Source organism: Saccopteryx leptura, chromosome 1 (assembly GCF_036850995.1).
Source record: "Saccopteryx leptura isolate mSacLep1 chromosome 1, mSacLep1_pri_phased_curated, whole genome shotgun sequence".
Classification (NCBI taxonomy): domain Eukaryota; kingdom Metazoa; phylum Chordata; class Mammalia; order Chiroptera; family Emballonuridae; genus Saccopteryx; species Saccopteryx leptura.
In genome coordinates, this window is record NC_089503.1 from 133017845 (window position 1) to 133037463 (window position 19619).

Sequence of the window (19619 nt, forward strand, 5' to 3'; positions counted from 1 at the left end):
TCCGAGCCATTGTTCCATTAAGTCAGTGATGGGGTCATTTATGCCTGAGACTTTAGCTAACTCATCTGCTAGGATGGTCAGTCCATATAAGGCTTTGGCTATTTGGGACTGTGTTATTGGGGATATAGGTACAACATTGGGTTCCAATCATAACACATACCCCGCCCTTCTCTGCTAGCACCATATCTAAAGCTAGTTTATATTCCCAGGCCATTCGGCTGGTAGGGCCAAGTTGCTGTGCTATTCCCTCAATCTCATTTCTAATGTAATTGACAAAATTTTGTTGATTATAATATATATAGTTTATCCAATTTACATTCTTGTTTATAGTTACCTACTAGAATAAGGTTCATTCAAATCCGCCAGCTATTTGATTGCAAGTTTTGAACTCATTTGGAACACCCTGCAGAATTCCAATAGCATTTATATATGTAGCTCAATTGAATGACCCGCTGGGACTCAGGACACTTCTTTTGTTTTGCTTACTTTGTGCCGGGCTTGACCGGTGGTTAAGGGAAGCAAATGCCAGGATATTAGGGAGCAAATGCCACCCTAGTTGACCAGTAGAGTCTTATAGATTTTTGTCCCATAATATTACCAGATATCAGCTCTGGGGATGATAAGGGCAGATTGGTTTGTCACCCCTGTGAATAGTCATCTTTTACTGTATTGAGTTGGATTTCCTACAAAGGTCAAATTGTCCCCCCACCTTGAGAGGCATAAAGAGAAACTGACCATAAGAATAGGCATTCTGATAGCCCTTGGGGGCTGACCCACAGGGCCTTTGTCCTCGGGAAATAGCAGTGATAACTACGAACATGACTTGTTTTGCCAGGCAGTGGCACGTTGGAACAGGGCTACCATGCAGTTCATCCCATGAGGGTCTGAGGACCACCTACGTGGAAATGGGACTATCAGAGCCTCCAGTCTTCCTGTAGCACAAGCATAACAGTTGCTTTTGTTTCGGGTGCTGATAGAATATTTGATCCATTCTACCCAGGCATATACATCTTGGTATTTTGTTTCTATTGCCAGGGTTTGTTTTAAATTCTTCACTTCTGCGATGGCTACTATATAGAGGGAGGCCTGGAGCCCCCCTCCCTTTTCAGTTTGGAGTCCTAGTCCTAATCTGACCATTAAACCTTTTCCCAATAAACTGATCCTACCTCTAAATTCACAAGGGGCCATGGGTGGGACCCGTTGGAGTGGAAGAGCCCCAGACCCCACTATTCATCCTCGAACACCAGGAGGGAAAACAAGTTTTTCTCTTTATCCCATTCTGGGACTCTCTCTTAAAATGACCCAGCTTTTTATATTTAAAGCATTTGTTCTCTCCCTTTCCTCCTCCTTGTCCTTGTCAACTTGCTTTATTTTTTTCCTTTCAAAGGTATTTCCATATCTTATACCTTCTATCATTAAAACCATACAATTTCTTTCCAATTGATTAGAATTCTCTTTCTAAAACACTTAACTTTCAGTGAGGACTGTCAGTAATTAGCAATTTTAGATTGATACTTTCATGAACTGTGGAAAAAATAAAAGACAGGGCCATGATAAGCTCAGATAAGCCCTGCACAATGGCCCTGCTAACTTAGAGACCCAAAGTAAACACTCAGGATGGTCTAAAGGGTTTGATTTAGACAAACCCTTCTAGCCAAAAGCAGTCTATGGCAGGCAGTCATTTTCTAGGGAGGTGTTCCCTCTCAACAAAGGTCAATGCTCACCTCTCCTCAAGCCTGTTTGTTGTCCTCAGCATCTAAGATAATACACCTGATAACATGCCTTTGAAATGTGAGTGGCAATTTTTTTTCCACTAGGGCCATACATCCCACCAAAGCAGGAGCCAAGAGACCTCCCACTGTTATTGTTCTGTGAACTATTAACTGTTAACTGTCTTATTCTTCCCTCTGTAAAAGAAATTTCAGCATATATACTTTATTTTTTTATGTTCAAATAGGCATTATATGACTTTATTATCATGGAAAAATATTGGATTACAAGAACCTTTTGTAAACCCAGGCAAAACAAACATATTTTCTGTTAAGAATTTTAAAAGGCATTAATTAAATTAAACTAGTAGTATTAAATGCTTTTCTAGACCACCTGGTTAAAAAAGAACAATAACATTCAGAATAACTTCTATTTATAGTATTATTAATCGTTGCAGAGGAGGCAAAACTTCTTCTTTGCCCTTGGAGGCCTCCTGAGCTTCAGCTTGGACTTTAAAAGTGCCCTTCGTTTCCTTCACACTGAGGTCCTGGCAAGACCCTCCCATTCTCACAGTCCAGCATAGTCCGGAGGCGTTAATTCCCTATTCTCAGAATGACAACAGTTGTTTTAGACCTCTGGGAACAGGCTTTAAGATATTTAAATAGCCTGGTTTTGTTTTTTTTTCTTTCTGAGTTTTATTGTCTGGAAGGGGATGAGTACTCTTCCCCACTTTGAATTTTTAACTTATTTATTTTCCACATAGACGAGTAAGAATTTCAGACAGACAGACAGATGAGACAGACTACGGCTCTCAAACTGAAATTGATTTCTCCTGGTTCACAGACCTGGGTACAGTTTTACATACAAACCAGACAATGACAGTGCAAAGACACGAGTATGACACATAAATAAAATCTGATTAATTTTAATTGAGTTGCTACTTGGCCCTTAACTCTGAAGTCGAAGAACACAGAGCACAGTAATTAGTGTGACAAGACTTTACAGAATCCAGACTAAGAAACAAGTTTAGGATTCAAAATTCCATTCTATTTAAGTTTAAATGAGCGCTTCTTACATATTCTCATTTTAAAGCAGCAATGCCCAGAGTATTTGCATACAGGAATGAAATACTATTTTACTTAATTCAATATTAGAGCCAGCATTTCCAATTTTGCATGCAAGAACTCAAGTTAGGCCTCAAAAGAGCCACATCTTGGCTTTTCTAGGTTGAGTTAATTCGTTGCTTCTTTTTCCCAGTCATTCGAGGATTATCATCCCAATACATGGGCATTCCGCCCGGTGAAACTTTGGGAGGTTTCTTCCCCTTTTTTTGTTCAGTACCATCTTTGTCTCTAGTTGTTATCTTAGAGGTGGGATTTCCTATCCTAACTGTGGTGTGGCTTCAGAGGGAGGCTCAACACCCCCTTACTGGAGGTTTCTTGGCTCCTGGTCCTGACCACCAAGGAGTACTTCACCGCGCCCGCGGCTTTTCTTACCTTGGTCCGTGCACGAAGTTGCCTGGTTGCTGCGGTACCTTCTTTAAAGGCCCCATCCCTGCATTGCTGAGAGTCCAGGTTTGTTCGCTACCTGGGCTCAGCCTTTCCCCTTAGCAGGGGGCCACCACAATGGAGGGAGGAATATGGGGACACATCTCCCTCGACAAAAGGGCTGAGGCCCCCCGAGGGGAACAGGGGTCCTGTATGAGCCCCCAAATTGTTGGGGTTGCCTTGCCAAGGTATTTTGTCTCCACAAGTCTTGCTTAATTTCATCTCTAACACCTGTCACCCTGGCAACCTCTAATCTATAGCTATAATTTCAACAATGTTATATAAATAAAATCACACAGTGGTGACGTTTGGGGTCAGGGGTGGGGGTGGGGTGGAAGGGGCTCCCTCTTCTTGACCCTTCAGCTTCCCCCAACCCTCAGCACCCACTACTACTCTTAGGCAACAAGCAGGACACCCACTGCCCATGGAGGGGGAAATATGGGGAGAAATGCAATACCGTCCCTCGAGGGAGAGGTGGTGTGCTGACACGGAGTGGCTTCAGCCTAGGTGCTCCCACTGGGGCTCCCTGGACAGGCAGACCCCCAGGGCAGGTTCTTCCACCAGGACAGACCAGGGCCCCAGATGTGTAATTCTCACTTCCCCAGGCTGCTGTATCTCTCAAACATGTGCCCACAGTCCCAAATATGTGGATCCTAGAAGTGTGGGCCCCTTGGGCACAGTTTTAAAAGAATCTTTTTTGAGGGGAGGTGATAAGAAAGAGGAGGAGTGAGGCTGTGTGGCCCAGCCCAAAACACCTGCAAGGGCCTTTTCCACTGTCTTTCTTACTCCCTCTACCTGCCCCCCAACCCAGCTGACCTCACCCACAGCTCCCACGTCCTGAGGCCAAGGCCCGCCCTAGCCAGTGCATCACAGGGTGCCTCAGGCAGTGGACAGGGCCACCACCACACTTTGGGCTCCGTGGACACCACGTCATGGCTTCTTCAGAGGAAGACCTAGAAACCAGACGCATAGCCCTACACCATCCCCTCCAGATGGTTCGACTGTTCCCTCTGCTCATCCCTTTGTACTGGACAACATTTAGGCTGAGAATATGAAATAGTGATTTATTTATACAGATACACTTTATGCTCACAAGACCTGCATGGCTAACAATTTGCAAAAATAGCAAGTCTGTTACATGAGGCACTCATCAAGTGACATGAACTAATGTGGAGTCAGCCCCACAAGGTCTCTCCTCTCTGCACCCCTGCGTGGGGCAATGCTTCCACAGGATACTGATGAGTGTTTCCCCAATCAAGAGTCAAAGACTTTATGAAGAGAAGAAGGTGAGATCCCATGGAAGCCATCAGCACCTGGAGGTGGAGTCCAGAGCAGTGTGGGGCCTGAGGGCTTCCTGGGAAGGACACACTGTCGTGACCCGGAGTGAAGGGCCATGGGCCGGCCTACCACTCTACCTCTGGAGATTTCTGTAGATCATGACATCCAGATAACTGATGCATAAGAGGACTCCACACGCTGAGGTGTTTGAAGGTTCTCAGCTGGAATTTGGGGCCGAAATCGGTGGTCACTGTTGGTTGGGAGTTGCTGGGAGAGGGGAGAGCAGGTGGGGCATCTCCAGGTGACGGATGGAATGAGGGGTTGGGACCCGCTTTCTACCAGCTCTCCCATCCCTGCCCAGAGAATTCTCAGAACATCCAGTTTCACTTAAACTTCCAGATGTCTCCATGGGAAGTGGAAGTGACCAGTTCATTGACATAAACACTCCACATGTCAAGTAGCTTGCTGAGATCAGATGTTGTGTCCCAGGAGATGGCTCTTTCCATAACGGGAGAAGAGCCAACGCCAACCTCCACTGAGTGGCACCAAGTGAGGGATCTTCCAGGGGCTCCCCAGTTCCTGACATTGCTCAGGACATAGCGACTGTCCTCAACCTCAGGGACCAAGGCTGAGTTACCATATAACCCATCTTTTCCAACCTCAGGCTAAAAATTCACACAGTTAATGTCCTCTTAAAAAAACACAAAGGGTGTTTCTGCCTTACATTATGCCAAGTTGAGTTTTATTTAACTGTCATCTATTTGTGGCAGCCAGAAGCAATGATTAAATGGGTTAGCATTCATTAAGCCGGAACACTGCCAAGACTCAGAAATTCTGCCGGCTGGTGGACAGGCAGGTCTCACTGGCCTGGGGGCCTGGTGTCTTTTCCAGACGGAGATCCTCATCTTGAGGTAAAATTGCAACATTACTGCAGGAGCTCCTAGTTCAAGGGGTCAACAGGAAGGGGAAGGGGGTGGGCAACAAGACTGTTCCCAGGAACCAAGATAGCAACACATTTCCATCTCCCATGGGATGAGCAGAGTAGGTGTGGCTTCCCTCTTGTCGCCTTTGATTTTCCATTGGAAAGCAGGGCAGGACATTCGTGACATGGGAACCAAAAGGACAGCCAGGCCCCATGTGGATTCATGTATGCTGTGGAACAACATGCATGTGTACACATGCACACACATGTATGCATGCACATATAGGCACACCCATGCACACACAGCTGTGCGTATATCCATACACATGTACACACAAATATGCATGTGCACTTAGACACATACATTTACACACATGCCTATACAGATACACATAGCATAGTATACACATGTTGCACACATACTCAAACATTTATAAATACACAATTCACATGAGCATACACATGAACATGCACTTGTGCATGCATGCATGCACATGCCTACCCACTTGCATATACATTCATGTGTGTATACACACCCATATATACACATACATGTATGTGTGCTAACATGTATGTGCATTCATGTATGTGCACACAAAATTATATATGCATGCACACATGCTTACACATATACATGTGTATATGCACAATATATACAATGCACTCACACATATGCATGCACTTACATGTGCACACACTTGCATATATATATATATACTCTCATCCATGTGTTCACTCACACATGCACACATGTATATACTCATGTGCACACTTTCATGCTCACACATGTATTTGTACATGCACACGTGGGCAGGACGCTCAGTACTTCAGGTCCCCATTTACAGAGGTTGTGGACAGGGTGCTGATCAGCCCTTGCTGGCTTTCTGGCTTCTGGCAGCAGTTCCTGATGAGCTTGTAGATGGCAAAGATGGGGATGGTTAGGCAGGGCACACCAGCAACGATGACTACCACACCATACACCCAGTCCGGGTATGGGACCTTCTGGGATTTGGGAAATTCCTCCTAGGGGGAGAGCAACCCCAGGAAAGGGTAAGCGGACACAAAAACAGCCAGCAATGTCTCCTTCAAGGGCACAGTCCCCCTTCTGCCCAAGATTCCCACCTCTTGGCTCTTGTGCGAGAAGGGAAGGAGAACCAAGGCTCCTCCACCCCCATATGCTTCCTCACAGAGAATATGAGCCCTGCTCTTCACGCCTCCCCCCCCCTCCTGTGCCCATGCCTCCCTTCCTTCCTCTGCCCCCACACCTTCCCCACCTCCCCTTGCTCCCCACGGACCCCCACCTCTTCCACCTCTACCTGCCTCCTCACAGGGAATATGGCCCATGCCCCACACAGCGGCCCCTGCACACTCACATAGTTAGGGTCCCAGACGCTGTATGTCAGCTCCTCATTGACCTTGACCACGAAGAAGAACAGGAAGATGACCAGCATGAGCAGTGGGCTGACCACTCTCCACGTGACTTGCCAGAAGATGTTGGGCTTGTGGCCAATCATAAACTCAATGTCCTTGTTGAACCTGGAAGCAGAGGTCAAAAGGAAGCCATCAACTGGTGGACATCATGGGTCTTTGATCTCATCAAAGCAGAGGACAGACCAGCCTTTCCACACCAGACACACAGGTGTCATTCTACCGTGCCACATCTGGCCTTGCCCCCATCATAGCGCTAGCCATGCTTCTGGGCAAAGACTCGCCTCCCCTGGGAAGTCTCTGGGCACAGCAGTAGCTTCCCCGGAGACCTCTAGAAACTTCCCTGTGTAGCCAGAGCCTGGTCCTCCTATTTGTAAATTTAAATGCCCTTGGCAGCCTGAACTGTGGTGGCACAGAGGATAAAGCATCGACCTGGAATGCTGAGGTTACCAGTTTGAAACCTTGGGCTTGCCCGGTCAAAACACGTGTAGTTGCTTCTCACTTCTCTAACACCCCCTTCTCTCTCTCTCTCTCTCTCTCTCTCCCCTCTCTCCTCTCTCTTCTCTCTAAAAATCAGTAAATAAATTTTTTAAAAATGCCCTGGGCAGCCACTTATGCGAATAGGGGTCAATGCTTCTGGGGGAATGGAGGAGGGAAGCCGCAGCCTTCTTGGCAAGGTGGCAGCCTTGAGCCTGGAGGCCTCGCCATTTCCCGCCCATCCTGTGCTAACCTCTCTTCTGCACAAACGAGTTTATTATCTGTAGAAATCAGAACAGAGTGGGCAGAACGTAAGTATGAGCTGTGCGGGACTGATGCTAAGCCCACAGGACACTTCTGGGAAAGCGCAGATGCCCAGGCCTTGTACCCAGCAGGGCCTGGGAGCGTGGTGATGAGTCTCCTCTGAGTGGGGCCACTCCTGGCTCTCCACCTCCACTCATGTGGCCCCGTTGAGGCAGCATTGCATGGGACTCCAGCAGCAAGTGTCTGGCTTCAAACTCTCCTTGGTCTATTCACTGATGGACATGAGCTCATGAGAACAGTCATGCCTGCTCTGCATCCAGCCGCAGGCACACAGCAACATCCAAGCCTTCTTCCCCAACATGTGCTGCCATTACGGCACTGTGAGTCCACCGCACGCTCCCTAGCCTCTCCCTGGTGGCCTCCCAGGCTGTTTGCAGTGTGTGGCTGAAACGGGCCTCCAGCGCATGTGCCCTCCTCACGCCACGTATGTCTTGCTGATGCAGAACAGGATTCTCAAAATGGGATCTTCAGTCCCCCCCCACCCCCTGCCATGGCTTGTGCATATCATGTTAATAGACACTAATGGTTGTTTCTAAAGTTGTGGCAAGTTCAGCTCCTGTCAAGGACATGGTGCCGTTTTCTGGATCTCCCCCATCTCTGATAATGAGGCGATACCCTGAATATTTGGCCAAGGGGATGGCTGAAAAACTGCATAGCCCCCTTTTATGTCTGAGCTTCCGTCTGGCTGCAAAGCTCTCTCTTCCCCTTAGAAAGGCCTAGAGCACTTCCCTGACCATGGATGTAAAACACCCAGCTCCCTCCCCCTGGTCCCAGGAGGAGGCCCCCTTACCAACAGTTAACGTCCCTGTCCTGTCACTCCCCTCCCCCTGACTCCCCTGTCTGCTCCACAAGGCCTGGAGGCTGCTTCTGGGCCCCCCAAGACCCTGAGCATCCTTCTGTGTTTTCTGGTCCCCTGGGCATGTCTCGTCCACCAAGGGCTTCTGGGGTACCAGTGCTTCTTCGCTCCATGCTGTGCAACTGCTTCTCTAGATAGTTATTTGTCTTTTGACTTTGCTTATGACACTTTGGTTATAAATGTTTTTAAATTACGCAGTCAGATCAAAGGCACCTGTATTTTCATTTGTGACTACGCTGTTTCCTACTGTCTGTGCTTATCTTTCTAGGCTAGGCCTGGAAGCATCTGAAAGCTGGAGGGGGTATGGTTTCAGCTGTTTTGGGTGAAGGTTCATCTGGAATCCATCTCTTCTCCACATCACCCATCCAGGTGCCAGACCCCCACCCCCACCACACGGTTCCTCAGGCCTGTGTTCCATGCGTGGTCTTCCACCTGGGGCTGGATACAGCACAACTTATCCCAGGATGGGAGTTCCTATGACTGTTGGAGATAGTCACATGCCTCAGCCGCCCTCCTACCTGTCCACGCCGTACACATAGACCACGGCGAACATCTCACAGAAGGCAATGATGAGCAGGGGGATGGAGCCAGCATAGCCGTCCAACAAGGAGAGCCAGTACTGGCCGGAGTTCAGTGTGAAGATGAAGGCAATGAGGTACGACCCCAAGCAGATGAGGCCTGGGGGCAAAGAACAACCACTGCAGACAGAGTTCCCCGTCTTGGCCATGGCCCCCAGGCCTGCCCTTGCCACCAGCCCGCCCAGCCCTGGCTTGTGTACCTGTCATCACCTCCTTGGGCCACTTTTTGGGGATGGCTTTGAGGTCCTGCAAGGGCACGACCACTCCCTCCATGTTCCCAAACATGGAGGACAGACCCAGGCAGAAGAGCATGATGAAGAAGAGCACAGACCACAAGGGGGACACCGGCATCTTGGTGATGGCCTCTGTGAAGACAATGAACGCCAGCCCCGTGCCCTCCACACCCTGCAGGGACAAGCAGATGTGTCACCCACGCATAGCACATGCTCTCCATATCCCCCTGATTTTAGTCACATCCCTCTCTTTTCCTGTCAACCACTGGTCAACTCTCCACATGCCAGATCCACACTGTGCAAGTACCGGCTCATTTGAGCCACCTTGTGAATGACCAGTCATTGTCTCTTTTGTCCAACTGTATTTTTTTAAAAGCTGAACTATGTTTTATGAACAGGATGGGGAATCATGTTGTCCAGCAGCAAATGGGACCCCGAGCTGCCATCACAGACATGCCGCAGCTGTGCAGACTACCGTCTGCTCATGGACAGGGTGCCCCTACCCTCGACAATTCCTGAGATGCACCCTGAATGACCATGTTCAGAGCCCTGAGTGAGTCCCTTAAATAACTGCCCTGGATATGTGGCCCATTGGTTGGTTAGAGCCAGTTAGAGCAGGTCAGAGGGCAGACGTGTGACAGATGGGTTCTTAGGGCATAAGCACCAGGGTAGGACAGGAGGGTCAGAGGTGGCCAAGCATGTGAAGATGGAGACAGGCCCATGGGAACTGGGTGGGCTCCTGTGGGAGTTCAGTGTCCTTCAAGGGTGCCCCTCCCTCTTTGCCTTGGGCTGCCCCCAAAAGACTCACTTCTGACAAGAAAGAGTTGATGTCACAAGTCTGGAATGTCAGCTGTGCATAAGCCTCAGGGTTGGTGGCATTGCACCACTGCTGCATTTCCACAAAGTTCTTCTCGGTGACATTGCCCTCGGGCAGGTCGAACCCATTGATGAGCGTCAGGATATTCCTGGAAAGAGAGTGAGGCTGACACCCGCCCTCCGCAGTGCAGGGCTGGCGAGCTCCTTGGAGGGTGGGTACAGGCTGGGAGGAGCACTCACTTGTTAAAGCAGTCGTCATAGCGCTCTGTGGCACGGAAGCCGATGATGGAGTAGACCACGGTGGCTGCATACACGGATGTGAAGCCGTTGATGACAGACACGATCACCGCGTCCATCTCACAGTTGTTGCTGCAGATGAAAGCGGCATTGGGTCACTGCAGGCTAGAGAAGCGGTGTTCACCTACCCGGCATCAGCACAGACCAGGAGTCTGGCCAAAGCCCGAGCTGCTGGAGTGCAGGGGGAGAGGGGATGTGACCCACCTTCACATCCTTCCCTGACTGCACCCAGCAAGAGGTGATGGTGACCAGAAGGCCATCCCCACGCTCTGTGCCTATAACCAGTGGCCCCTCATTCCTGTCCTTCTTACTTCTTCACAATGCCACCTGCATTGCAACTTGGCAGCCCGAAGACCCCTGAAAGTTTTAAGGACCCCTAGAGTAGGCTTCAACCCCCAAAGATGAGGGCAGGAGACCCCTGTTTGCCAATTCTTGCTCGACCAGCAGCTACTTAGACCAGAGGGTGGGCACTTAGCCTCTTGCTGTCAGGACTGGCCAAGGCCTCATAATCCATGACCCAAAGTCTCTGAAGAGGTGGCCTGGGCCACACCCCCTACCTCTACCTCTTTCTGTCCCTCCCCATCCTTTCCTGTGCCCCCTACCTGTACCCCATCATACCCCTTTCTGCCTTCTCCTGATCTTCCCAGGTCCAATCTCCTTCCAGCTACGAGCTCCCCATATCCACCTGGAACCTAAAGGCTTCCTCACTCAGTGTGTCCACAACCCAACCCCTGACCTCCCTGATTCAACCCTGACCCCCACTACTAATGCTATCACTATCCTTCCAGATGCTTCCAGCAGAAGCCTAGGCCCTTAGCCCTCAGGGAAACGCAAATCAAACCACAGTGAGACACTAGATCCCACCCACTGGCATGGCCAGAATCAGAGAGTCAGATAGTAACAAGTGTCAGCAAGGATGTAGAGAAATCGGTCCTCACCACTGTCCTGCCCAGCCCCTACCCTCTCGGACTATCTCCAATGGCTAGTGGCCAGGAGGTGTCTGCACCCATCCACTCCCTGTCTGAGTCTTTGCTCACAATGACCTTCCAGATGCAAGCCTACCCTGACCAAGGATCCCGGCCTGGCTCCGCACCCCTTCACTTGTTTATCTCTTTGCTGGGCTATAGCCACAGGTCCCAAGAGCACAGAACCTTATGCGCCAAGCAGGGTACATGGTAGACACTCCATAAATGTTTGTGGAGATGAACTGATAACAACTGAGTTCCTCTGAAGGCCCCTGGGGCCCTTTCCATGCGGGTGTTCGTCTGCGGTAGACTGCAGTGGCTGGGCATCTGAGGTCCTGGATGCCGAGGGGTAATCAGGTAGGGGGTATGGGGGACGGAGGGGAGCACACCAGGGCTCATCATCCCCAAGACCAAGGCATCATGAGGAGGATGCTTGAGGTACCTAGTGCGTGAAGATGTCCCAGATCCTAAGCCTGCCTCCCCAGCATGGAATACCGTGGATCCCACAATTTGCTGGGGCACCAAGACAGGCCCTCTGCCTGGCCCAGGATCCCTGTCCACACTTACTGGACAGAATTGTAGCTGGAGAAGGAGATGAGGCCCCCGAAGGCCAACGAGAAAGAGTAGAAGACCTGGGCCCCTGCATCCAGCCAAGTCACCGGGTTGGCAAGCTCCGTGATCTGCAGTCAAACAGAGACCCTCAGCTTGGTACCCCAAGGATGAGGGGTCCCAGGAAACCAAAGAGGTGGTGGCCCGGGTGGGGGGGGGCCTGGAGGCTGGTGACAGCTAAGGCTGCTGGGCAGGTGATCAGGACAGACAATGCCCCTTAAAGGGGGAAGCTGACGACTTGGATGAAGGTGGTTCACCAATTTGGACAGAGCCTCCCTTGAGTTTACAGGGCCCAGCATTCATGCATCAAGGGGCCTGGGACTGGCTGGGGCTGGTCTCTGGTGGAGAGGCCCGGCCCCCAGGGTGGCCTCTCCCACAGGAGCTGGAGCCCCAGGGTGGACTGCAGGAGGCTCACATTGGGTGTGAAGAGGAAGACGATACCATCGGTGGCTCCTTTCAGCGTCAGGCCCCGAATGAGGAAGATGGTCAGGACAACATAGGGCAGCGTCGAGGTGATGTACACAGCCTGGGACAGGGCAGAAGTGGGGTGGAGGGGAAGACAGGGTGAGCTAGGAGAAAGGGCTGGTCATGCAGGACCCCTGCTCCACTCCTCTGGGCACCTCTCTGCTCCCAGCTCCCAGGGAAAGGAGATGTGATGTTTCCTAGTTGTGTTTATTATGAGGACTATCCAGCTCCTCCCAGTTAGAGAGCTACTGTGGGTCACTCTTGCTGCAGCTTTTTAAGCACAGGTTTGAGAACCATGTGGGCCAGCAGCACATTTCCAAGCCCAAGCTGGGGGCAGCAGAGGCCCCTCCCAGACAGACAGACATGAGGCAGTGACCCTCAGAGCTGGTTAGGGAGCAGCCAGCTCCTGCTTGTCCCCGGGAGCTCCCGCACCTTGCCTGTGGTCTCAATGCCACGGATGACGCACACGTAGAGGACACTCCAGGCACAGGTCAGACAGAGCAGGACCCACCACTGCACAGAGCCCGAGTCACTGATGGAGGTGGAGATGTTGAGGGTCTCACGGTACCAGTAGTAGTCTACGGACGAGCTGCGGGTGCACTCATCCACGTAGCCTGCAGGGGGAGCTCACATCCGTCAGGGTGGGTCGTAGAAAGGGAACTCATGAGGAGGATGGCACCGCCACGGGAAATCAGGCTATGCTCCCAACCCCCTGACATCAGACATGTAGTGCACACAGACACACATGCGCATACCCACACAGACACATGTACATGCACGTGAACATACTTCCATGTATATACATGCATGCCTGTGTGTACACCCACACATATGCACACACCCAGGCATACCTGAATGTAAACATGTACATATGTGCACATAGAAGTGTGAGCATACCAGACACGCATGCACACACACACATACACCTGTGCACTGGTCACTCCCTGCTTTTGGACCTACGCTTACATGCCAGGCAGTTCATGCCCTGATGCAGATGTGGGTGCAAGCTGCTGACTGAGCACACAGCCTGTATGCTCCCCCTCTCCCTCCTCGGAGGGGGTCCCAGAAAGACTCCTGTGGGGGGGGACTCTGTAGGGAAGAAGACCATGGGGAATGTGATGGAAAAGGACAGTGGAGGATTAGGCGAACACTCCGTGTGATATCAGGGAGCAGTGGGTTTCTATAACACCTAAAGGCGTCCTTCCATTTTTCCTTCATTCCAGTTCCTTCATTCCAGCCTTGGCTAGCACCTCCTCCTCAGGGGAAAGCACGTGTGTGTGTGTGTGTGTGTGTGTGTGTGTGTGTGTGTGTGTGACAGAGACAAAGAGACAGAGAGACAGAGGGACAGATAGGAACAGACAGGAAGGGAGAGAGATGAGAAGCATCAAGTCTTCGTTGCGGCTCCTTAGTTGTTCATTGATTGCTTTCTTATATGTGCCTTGACCATGGGGCTACAGCAGACCGAGTGACCCCTTGCTCAAGCCAGCGACCTTGGGCTCAAGCTGGTGAGCCTTGCTCAAACCAGATGAGCCCGCGTTCAAGCTGGCGACCTCGGGATTTCAAACCTGGGTCCTCCATGTCCCAGTACAACATTCTATCCACTGCATCACTGCCTGGTCAGGCAGGAAAGCACCTTTTTTAAGGGCTTTTCTCCAGCAGACTGATTTTTTAAATTCCCTGTTGCTGTAAATGTGCTCTGGTTTTGCCAAACCTGAGCCATAACCATTTGAACTAGGGGAAATAGAGGTTGACTACTCACAGACTCAGTCTGTGTGTTCAAAGGTGCACGTGGCTCTCATACAACCAGCCATCATGGCCCTTGACCACTGACCCTGCCCCGCCGTGGGCTCACCTGTTCGGTTGTCATTGAGTGGGCACGTGCTCCAAGGCAGGGGTTCCTGGAAGGAGTTGAAGAAGTACCACATGACCCAGGCGATGATGGTGTTGTAGTAGAGGCCCACCATGAAGGACACGAACATGGACGCGATCCCTGGGGGGCAATCGACACTGCTGGGGGCACCACTTGGGAGTGGGGCACTGTTAGCAGGGGCAGAGCTGAGGGAACCCCCTCGAGGACTCAGTGTGAGTGGACTCAAGGCCCCAGAGAACAGAAAGGCAGTCCCTCAGGTGTTTGCTGAGCCCCACTGTGGGCAGCAACGGGGGCCTCAGCTCTCCCTACACCTGCATACTCCCAGGCCTGGGGCTCCTGGGGACTCAGGTTAGCCTCTGCTGCCCAGCTGGTCTCTGGAGGGCAGAAGTGGCCCCAGTCTGGACCCTGCCACTTATACTTCTGTGAGTAGCCAAGGCAGGGTTTGCAGAGGGCTGGGTATGGTGAGCCCCCCAGAAAGAAAGGCAAAAGAAGAGAGGACAGAAAGTGTTTAGTGTCCACCCTGGACCCAGGCAGGGTTCCCACCAACTGGACGCATACACTCACCTACGCCCTTCAGGGCTGGGTGGATGGAGCTCCAGACACCCACACTGCCCTTGCGCAGTCGCTGCCCAATGGCAAACTCCAGGTGCAGCAAGGGGACACCCTCCACGATCAACAGAATGAGGAACGGGATCATGAATGCTCCTGGTGGGGAACAGGCAGCAGTGTGAGAGGTCATGTACCCCAGATGGCAAAGACCCCCTCTGGAGACACAGGCGTTGGTCGGAAGTACCTGCAGAACTTGCTCACAAATGCAACTCAGCACACCACCATCAGCAGCGTACCACTCGTGATGGCCGTCACCACCGTTTTATGGGGAAGCTTCGTGCCGCCTCATTGACAGTGACCAGCTTGTCTATTATCTCCCCAAGACCATTTTTGTCTTACAGGTGAGCACATGATAGGTCCCGGGGAGTTAATGAGGTGTCCACATGCTGGGTGGAGCACAGAGAGGTCAGGGACCACAGTGAGTTCCCTCTGGGGCTTGAAATCTAATCAGGAAAGCATGGGAGCACGTGGAACCTTCACTCGAAGGTGATGGTTAGCTCAGTACGACAATGAGACGAAAAGCAGACAGCAGCGATGACCCCCGCGCTGGATCTCCTGCGGGAAGTGTGCGGGGAGCTGCCCTGGGCCTGGGGCACTGCTGGGGCTACACGCTCACAGGCAGGGGCGACTCACTTGGTCACAGTGTCAGTGAGGGTGAAGGTAAAAGAAGAAAAGATTTACCGCTCTACTGTTTTCTCAGGAGCATGATGTGAAAATCTTTTGGGCAAAACTACCAGGAACAAAATAAGTCTGAGGTTCTCAAATGTCCTTTGATCCCATTCCTACTTCATGATGTCCCTTTTACTCACAGGTCTTGCTGTCTTTGCATCTCCGTCAGAAAACTCCTATTTATCCTTGAAAACCCCACTTAGATAGCCACTCCTCCAGGAAGCCTCTGCTGCCTGTGCTCCTGGCAGCCCTCCCTCCTACAAGAGTCTCCAGGTGTAACCTAGTGGGGTACCTGACAGGCCTTCTTTCTATAGGAGCCCATGGTCATGTGCCCTTGCACACCAGTGGGCACACATACAGAGACAGAGATGGGGTGGGACAGGGGTGTGTAAAGGTCCTGCAGGAGAAAGATACACTCGCATGGAAGTACAGCTTCCTCCCTCTCTGAGAATTTAGGAAACCGGGGGGGGGGGGGGGTAGCTGGGGAGGGGTAGCTGCTGACCAGCAGACACACAAAACCAAGAAAAAAGACCTGACCGAGGTGAGGCAGACAGAGGGCACAGCCCCCTGGTGCCCCATTTACCTGCTGCTTTGGTCACAGAGATGCCCCCGTCGGAGATCTGGAAGGCGGGGCCTGCTCGTGACAACACGTCACGCAGCAGCAGGGGGCTTTGTGTGTGCACACACTCGCACACCACCACCCCATTACACATGGCTGTGTTCTGAGGGCTGTCTCTATAGTTTTCTGTACTTTTCTGCATTTTATTTTTTTTTTCTAATATAAAGTAAATGATGGTTTGTTTTACTTTTCAAATTACTCAAAACTCCTGGGAATAACTGAAGGCAAACTTAGGTCTTCACCAAACCAGGGCTGGTCGTCAGAGTCCTCAGATCTATCACTTTCTAAGCTACATAACTCTCCCTCTCCTTGAGCTGGGGCGACAGGTGTGGGAAATGCCACCACTGAGGAGACATCTGCCACACCTTGTCATTGTCCTTCAGCAATTTTCTCCTGGGGCTGGCTCATTATCACTGTCCTCAACAATTGTCTCCTGGGCTTGGGGGGTTATCACTGTTCTTAATGATTACCTCCTGGGCTTGGAGGACCCGGCACTCAGCTCCTGGCCAGAGCTGGAGAATAGTGAGGGGCCTCCAGGTGAGGGGGGGACACACAGGAGGGGCGGGGAGGGTCTCAAGGAGGTGGGAGATGGCAGCTGGAACCCCTCCTGCCACTTCCCAGAGCTGACAGAGCTAGGACCCTTCCCTTTGCTGTCCACTCAGCAGGACCCAGGAGTGATGGGAGACATGTCCCTCTTATCCACACTGTCTGGAGGCAGTGTCCCCACACTGCCCCTCGGACACCCAGAGGGGCATGTATGTGTGTATTTCCCTCCCAGAGCCCCCACCTCACCTCAGTCCCTTCCCTTTGGAACTAAGTAAATGTTGCAGGTGTTGCCAGGACCCTGGCCCTAGAGCAACCTTGGTAGGGAGTCAGGAAAGTGACCAGGACCTTCCACAGGGAAGGGCAGCCTAGCGCCTGGGACGGGCAGTGACTCTACCCACCCCCACAGGGGTTCCCTTCCCCTCCTCCACAGGGGTTCCCTTCCCCTCCCCCACCAGCATAGAAGTGACTGAGGTAGGACCATCTGGAAAGCACAGGATGGACCCTAAGCAGTAAGACAGACCCTCCCACACATTCAGAAGCTTCAGTCTTTGGCCATGGAAGCTGGGGGGCAGGGGAGGGGGTCACAAAGCTGACCTGGGAATAACCTCATTGTTCTGGTTTGTTTGTTTGTTTGTCTGTCACAAAGCCTCATGAGAACCAGTAGGTTCTTCAGAGTAAGAACAAACTCACATCACTAGAGAGCATTTGTGCTTTCAAAGGAGGTTATTCAAAAGCCCACAAAAGCAGAAGCGACCTCAGAGCATGCACCTCGCTCTGCAGAGCCTGTCTCTCCAGCGAGCACAGCACCTGCCTAGACCTCCGTCCAGGTGACAAGCACAATCCTGTTCCCCTTCCTGCTGCCAAGCTCCTGGCCACAGCCCCTCCCAGGGCTGAGACCCCAGAAGAGACAGAAGCCACAGAAGCATAGGGGCTGATGGTACTCGAGTGTGGCCTCCGTCCCTGCAATCTATTCTCATTGGGAGGGTCGGTGGAAGGACGAGACCATGAGGACTGAGACTCAGCAGCCACAGAGGGGTCTATGCAGCTGGGAGAGAGTGAATGGCCTCAGCCCATGGGGAGGAGACAGCAGGCCTCTGGAGGCAACAGGACAGGCTGAAGCCAGTGTTACGTGGGGGATGCAGCCTTCCCACCTCCGGCCTGTGAGCACACCAGTGGAGAGCCTGCCTGCCTGTTCCTCTGTGGGTCATCTGTTCCAGGCCCAGACCCCTCCTCTGTCCCTCAGGGAGTGTGGAGCCCACCTGTGAGGTTAGGACTTGGCCCATTGGCTGTGTAGTATCCAAAAGGATGGCTGGTCTTACTGCCCTCCTGCCGGCACCTTCCATGCTCAGAGACAGGGCTCCACCCAAAGAAGCAGCTGGCCCCTCTCTGTCCCCCCACCCCCAGATCAGGTCTGTTCTCTGGGAACAGGGCAGGGATCCTGGATCCTGGAGTAAGGATGGCCTCCCGGGACACACAGGCACTTGGACATGTGGGAACAGCCGCTGGGCCTCCCTCACCAGCCCAGGCGAACAAGGAGGGGAGTGAGTATGTCAGCACCAGTGCCGTTCTTCAGCCCAGCCCTTTGCCTGGCCCTGCACTCTGCAAAGGCAGGGGGCTCAAGTCAACCGGCGAAGGCTTGGACGGCACAGGTCTGTGCTGCCCTGCCCCCAGCCCTTTGCCTGGCCCTGCACTCTGCAAAGGCAGGGGGCTCAAGTCAACCGGCGAAGGCTTGGACGGCACAGGTCTGTGCTGCCCTGCCCCCAGCCCTTTGCCCTCCAAACTTCCCCCCTCTGTACACGGGGTGCTAAGGTGCTGGGGGACACCAGTGTTGTTTGCCCCGGACACCCGCCCGCCCTCCTGCCCAGCCTACCTCCGCCATGGCTCTGGCACAGGTAGGGGAAGCGCCACACGTTGCCCAGGCCCACACAGAAGCCCACGCAGGTGAGCATGTACTGGGCCTTGTTGTCCCATTTAGGCCGCGAGCTGGCCTCCTCCTTCTCGATGACCTCCAGTTCCCCCAGGGAGGGGATTCGGTCCTCCAGGCCCGGGTTGGGCAGTACAAGCTTCACCATGATGGTCAGAGGAGGGTCCCTCTCGACAGGACAGGACAGGAGCTGGAGGGCGAGTCGACACAGCCGGAGCCCCAGCAATTTATAGGGAACCTTTGGCACCTCACCCCAAGCACCTAAGCGAAAGGAAGCGTCAGCAGATCTGAAGGGTGAGTCCACAGGACTGTTAATGCCTTATCTGGAGGCGCTGGCCAGAGCTTTGAGGCTCTCAGCTGGCACTGGCCAGCCCCTCCCCCTGTGCAAACACAGAAGTCACGGGCACAGAGGAGCCACCCCCACCCCCACACGCGCTCTCACTACCAGAATCCCAGCGAGGAGGGACCCAGGGCAAAAAGTCCATACTGATGGCCCAGCCGGGCTCTGCGGGATGCTGGTTCGATCCCAGACCTTTGAAGCCCCCCCACTCCCTATCAGCCACACACACCGGCTTCTAAGAGGATCCAGGAGGGGTCCTGCCTCCTCAGCTCTCCCAACAGGCTAGGTGCTGAGATGACTCCACCCCAGTCTAATAACATGAGTGGGAGCCCTGGTCCATGGGAACAGCCCACTCACACTGGACATGTCCAGGACAGACCCCACCTCACCCCACCCCAGACGTCTCTCCCTGTGACAGTGTGCCCTGTCACACTTGGCTCTAAATAGCTACTCAGAGAGCCTGGGTGCCCAGGGCTGCTTCAGATGTGAAGCCCTCTAGGAGGCGAGCTCTCCCTGGGGCTCTGGGAGTACATGGTC

General features: G+C 52.4%; 1 protein-coding gene across 1 annotated transcript; it reads right to left on the reverse strand.

The window, feature by feature from the left end:
• Window positions 1–4294: 4294 nt before the first annotated feature.
• Window positions 4295–19023, reverse strand: SLC6A19 (solute carrier family 6 member 19). Its single transcript, XM_066374979.1, has 12 exons — window positions 18689–19023; window positions 14940–15080; window positions 14358–14495; window positions 12938–13119; window positions 12456–12566; window positions 11999–12111; window positions 10410–10538; window positions 10162–10318; window positions 9321–9525; window positions 9061–9220; window positions 6831–6993; window positions 4295–6480 (listed from the first exon to the last, which is right to left on the reverse strand). The coding sequence occupies exons 1-12, from the start codon at window positions 18888–18890 to the stop codon at window positions 6277–6279; spliced, it is 1905 nt and encodes a 634-aa protein (XP_066231076.1). The 5' UTR covers window positions 18891–19023; the 3' UTR covers window positions 4295–6276.
• Window positions 19024–19619: the final 596 nt, after the last annotated feature.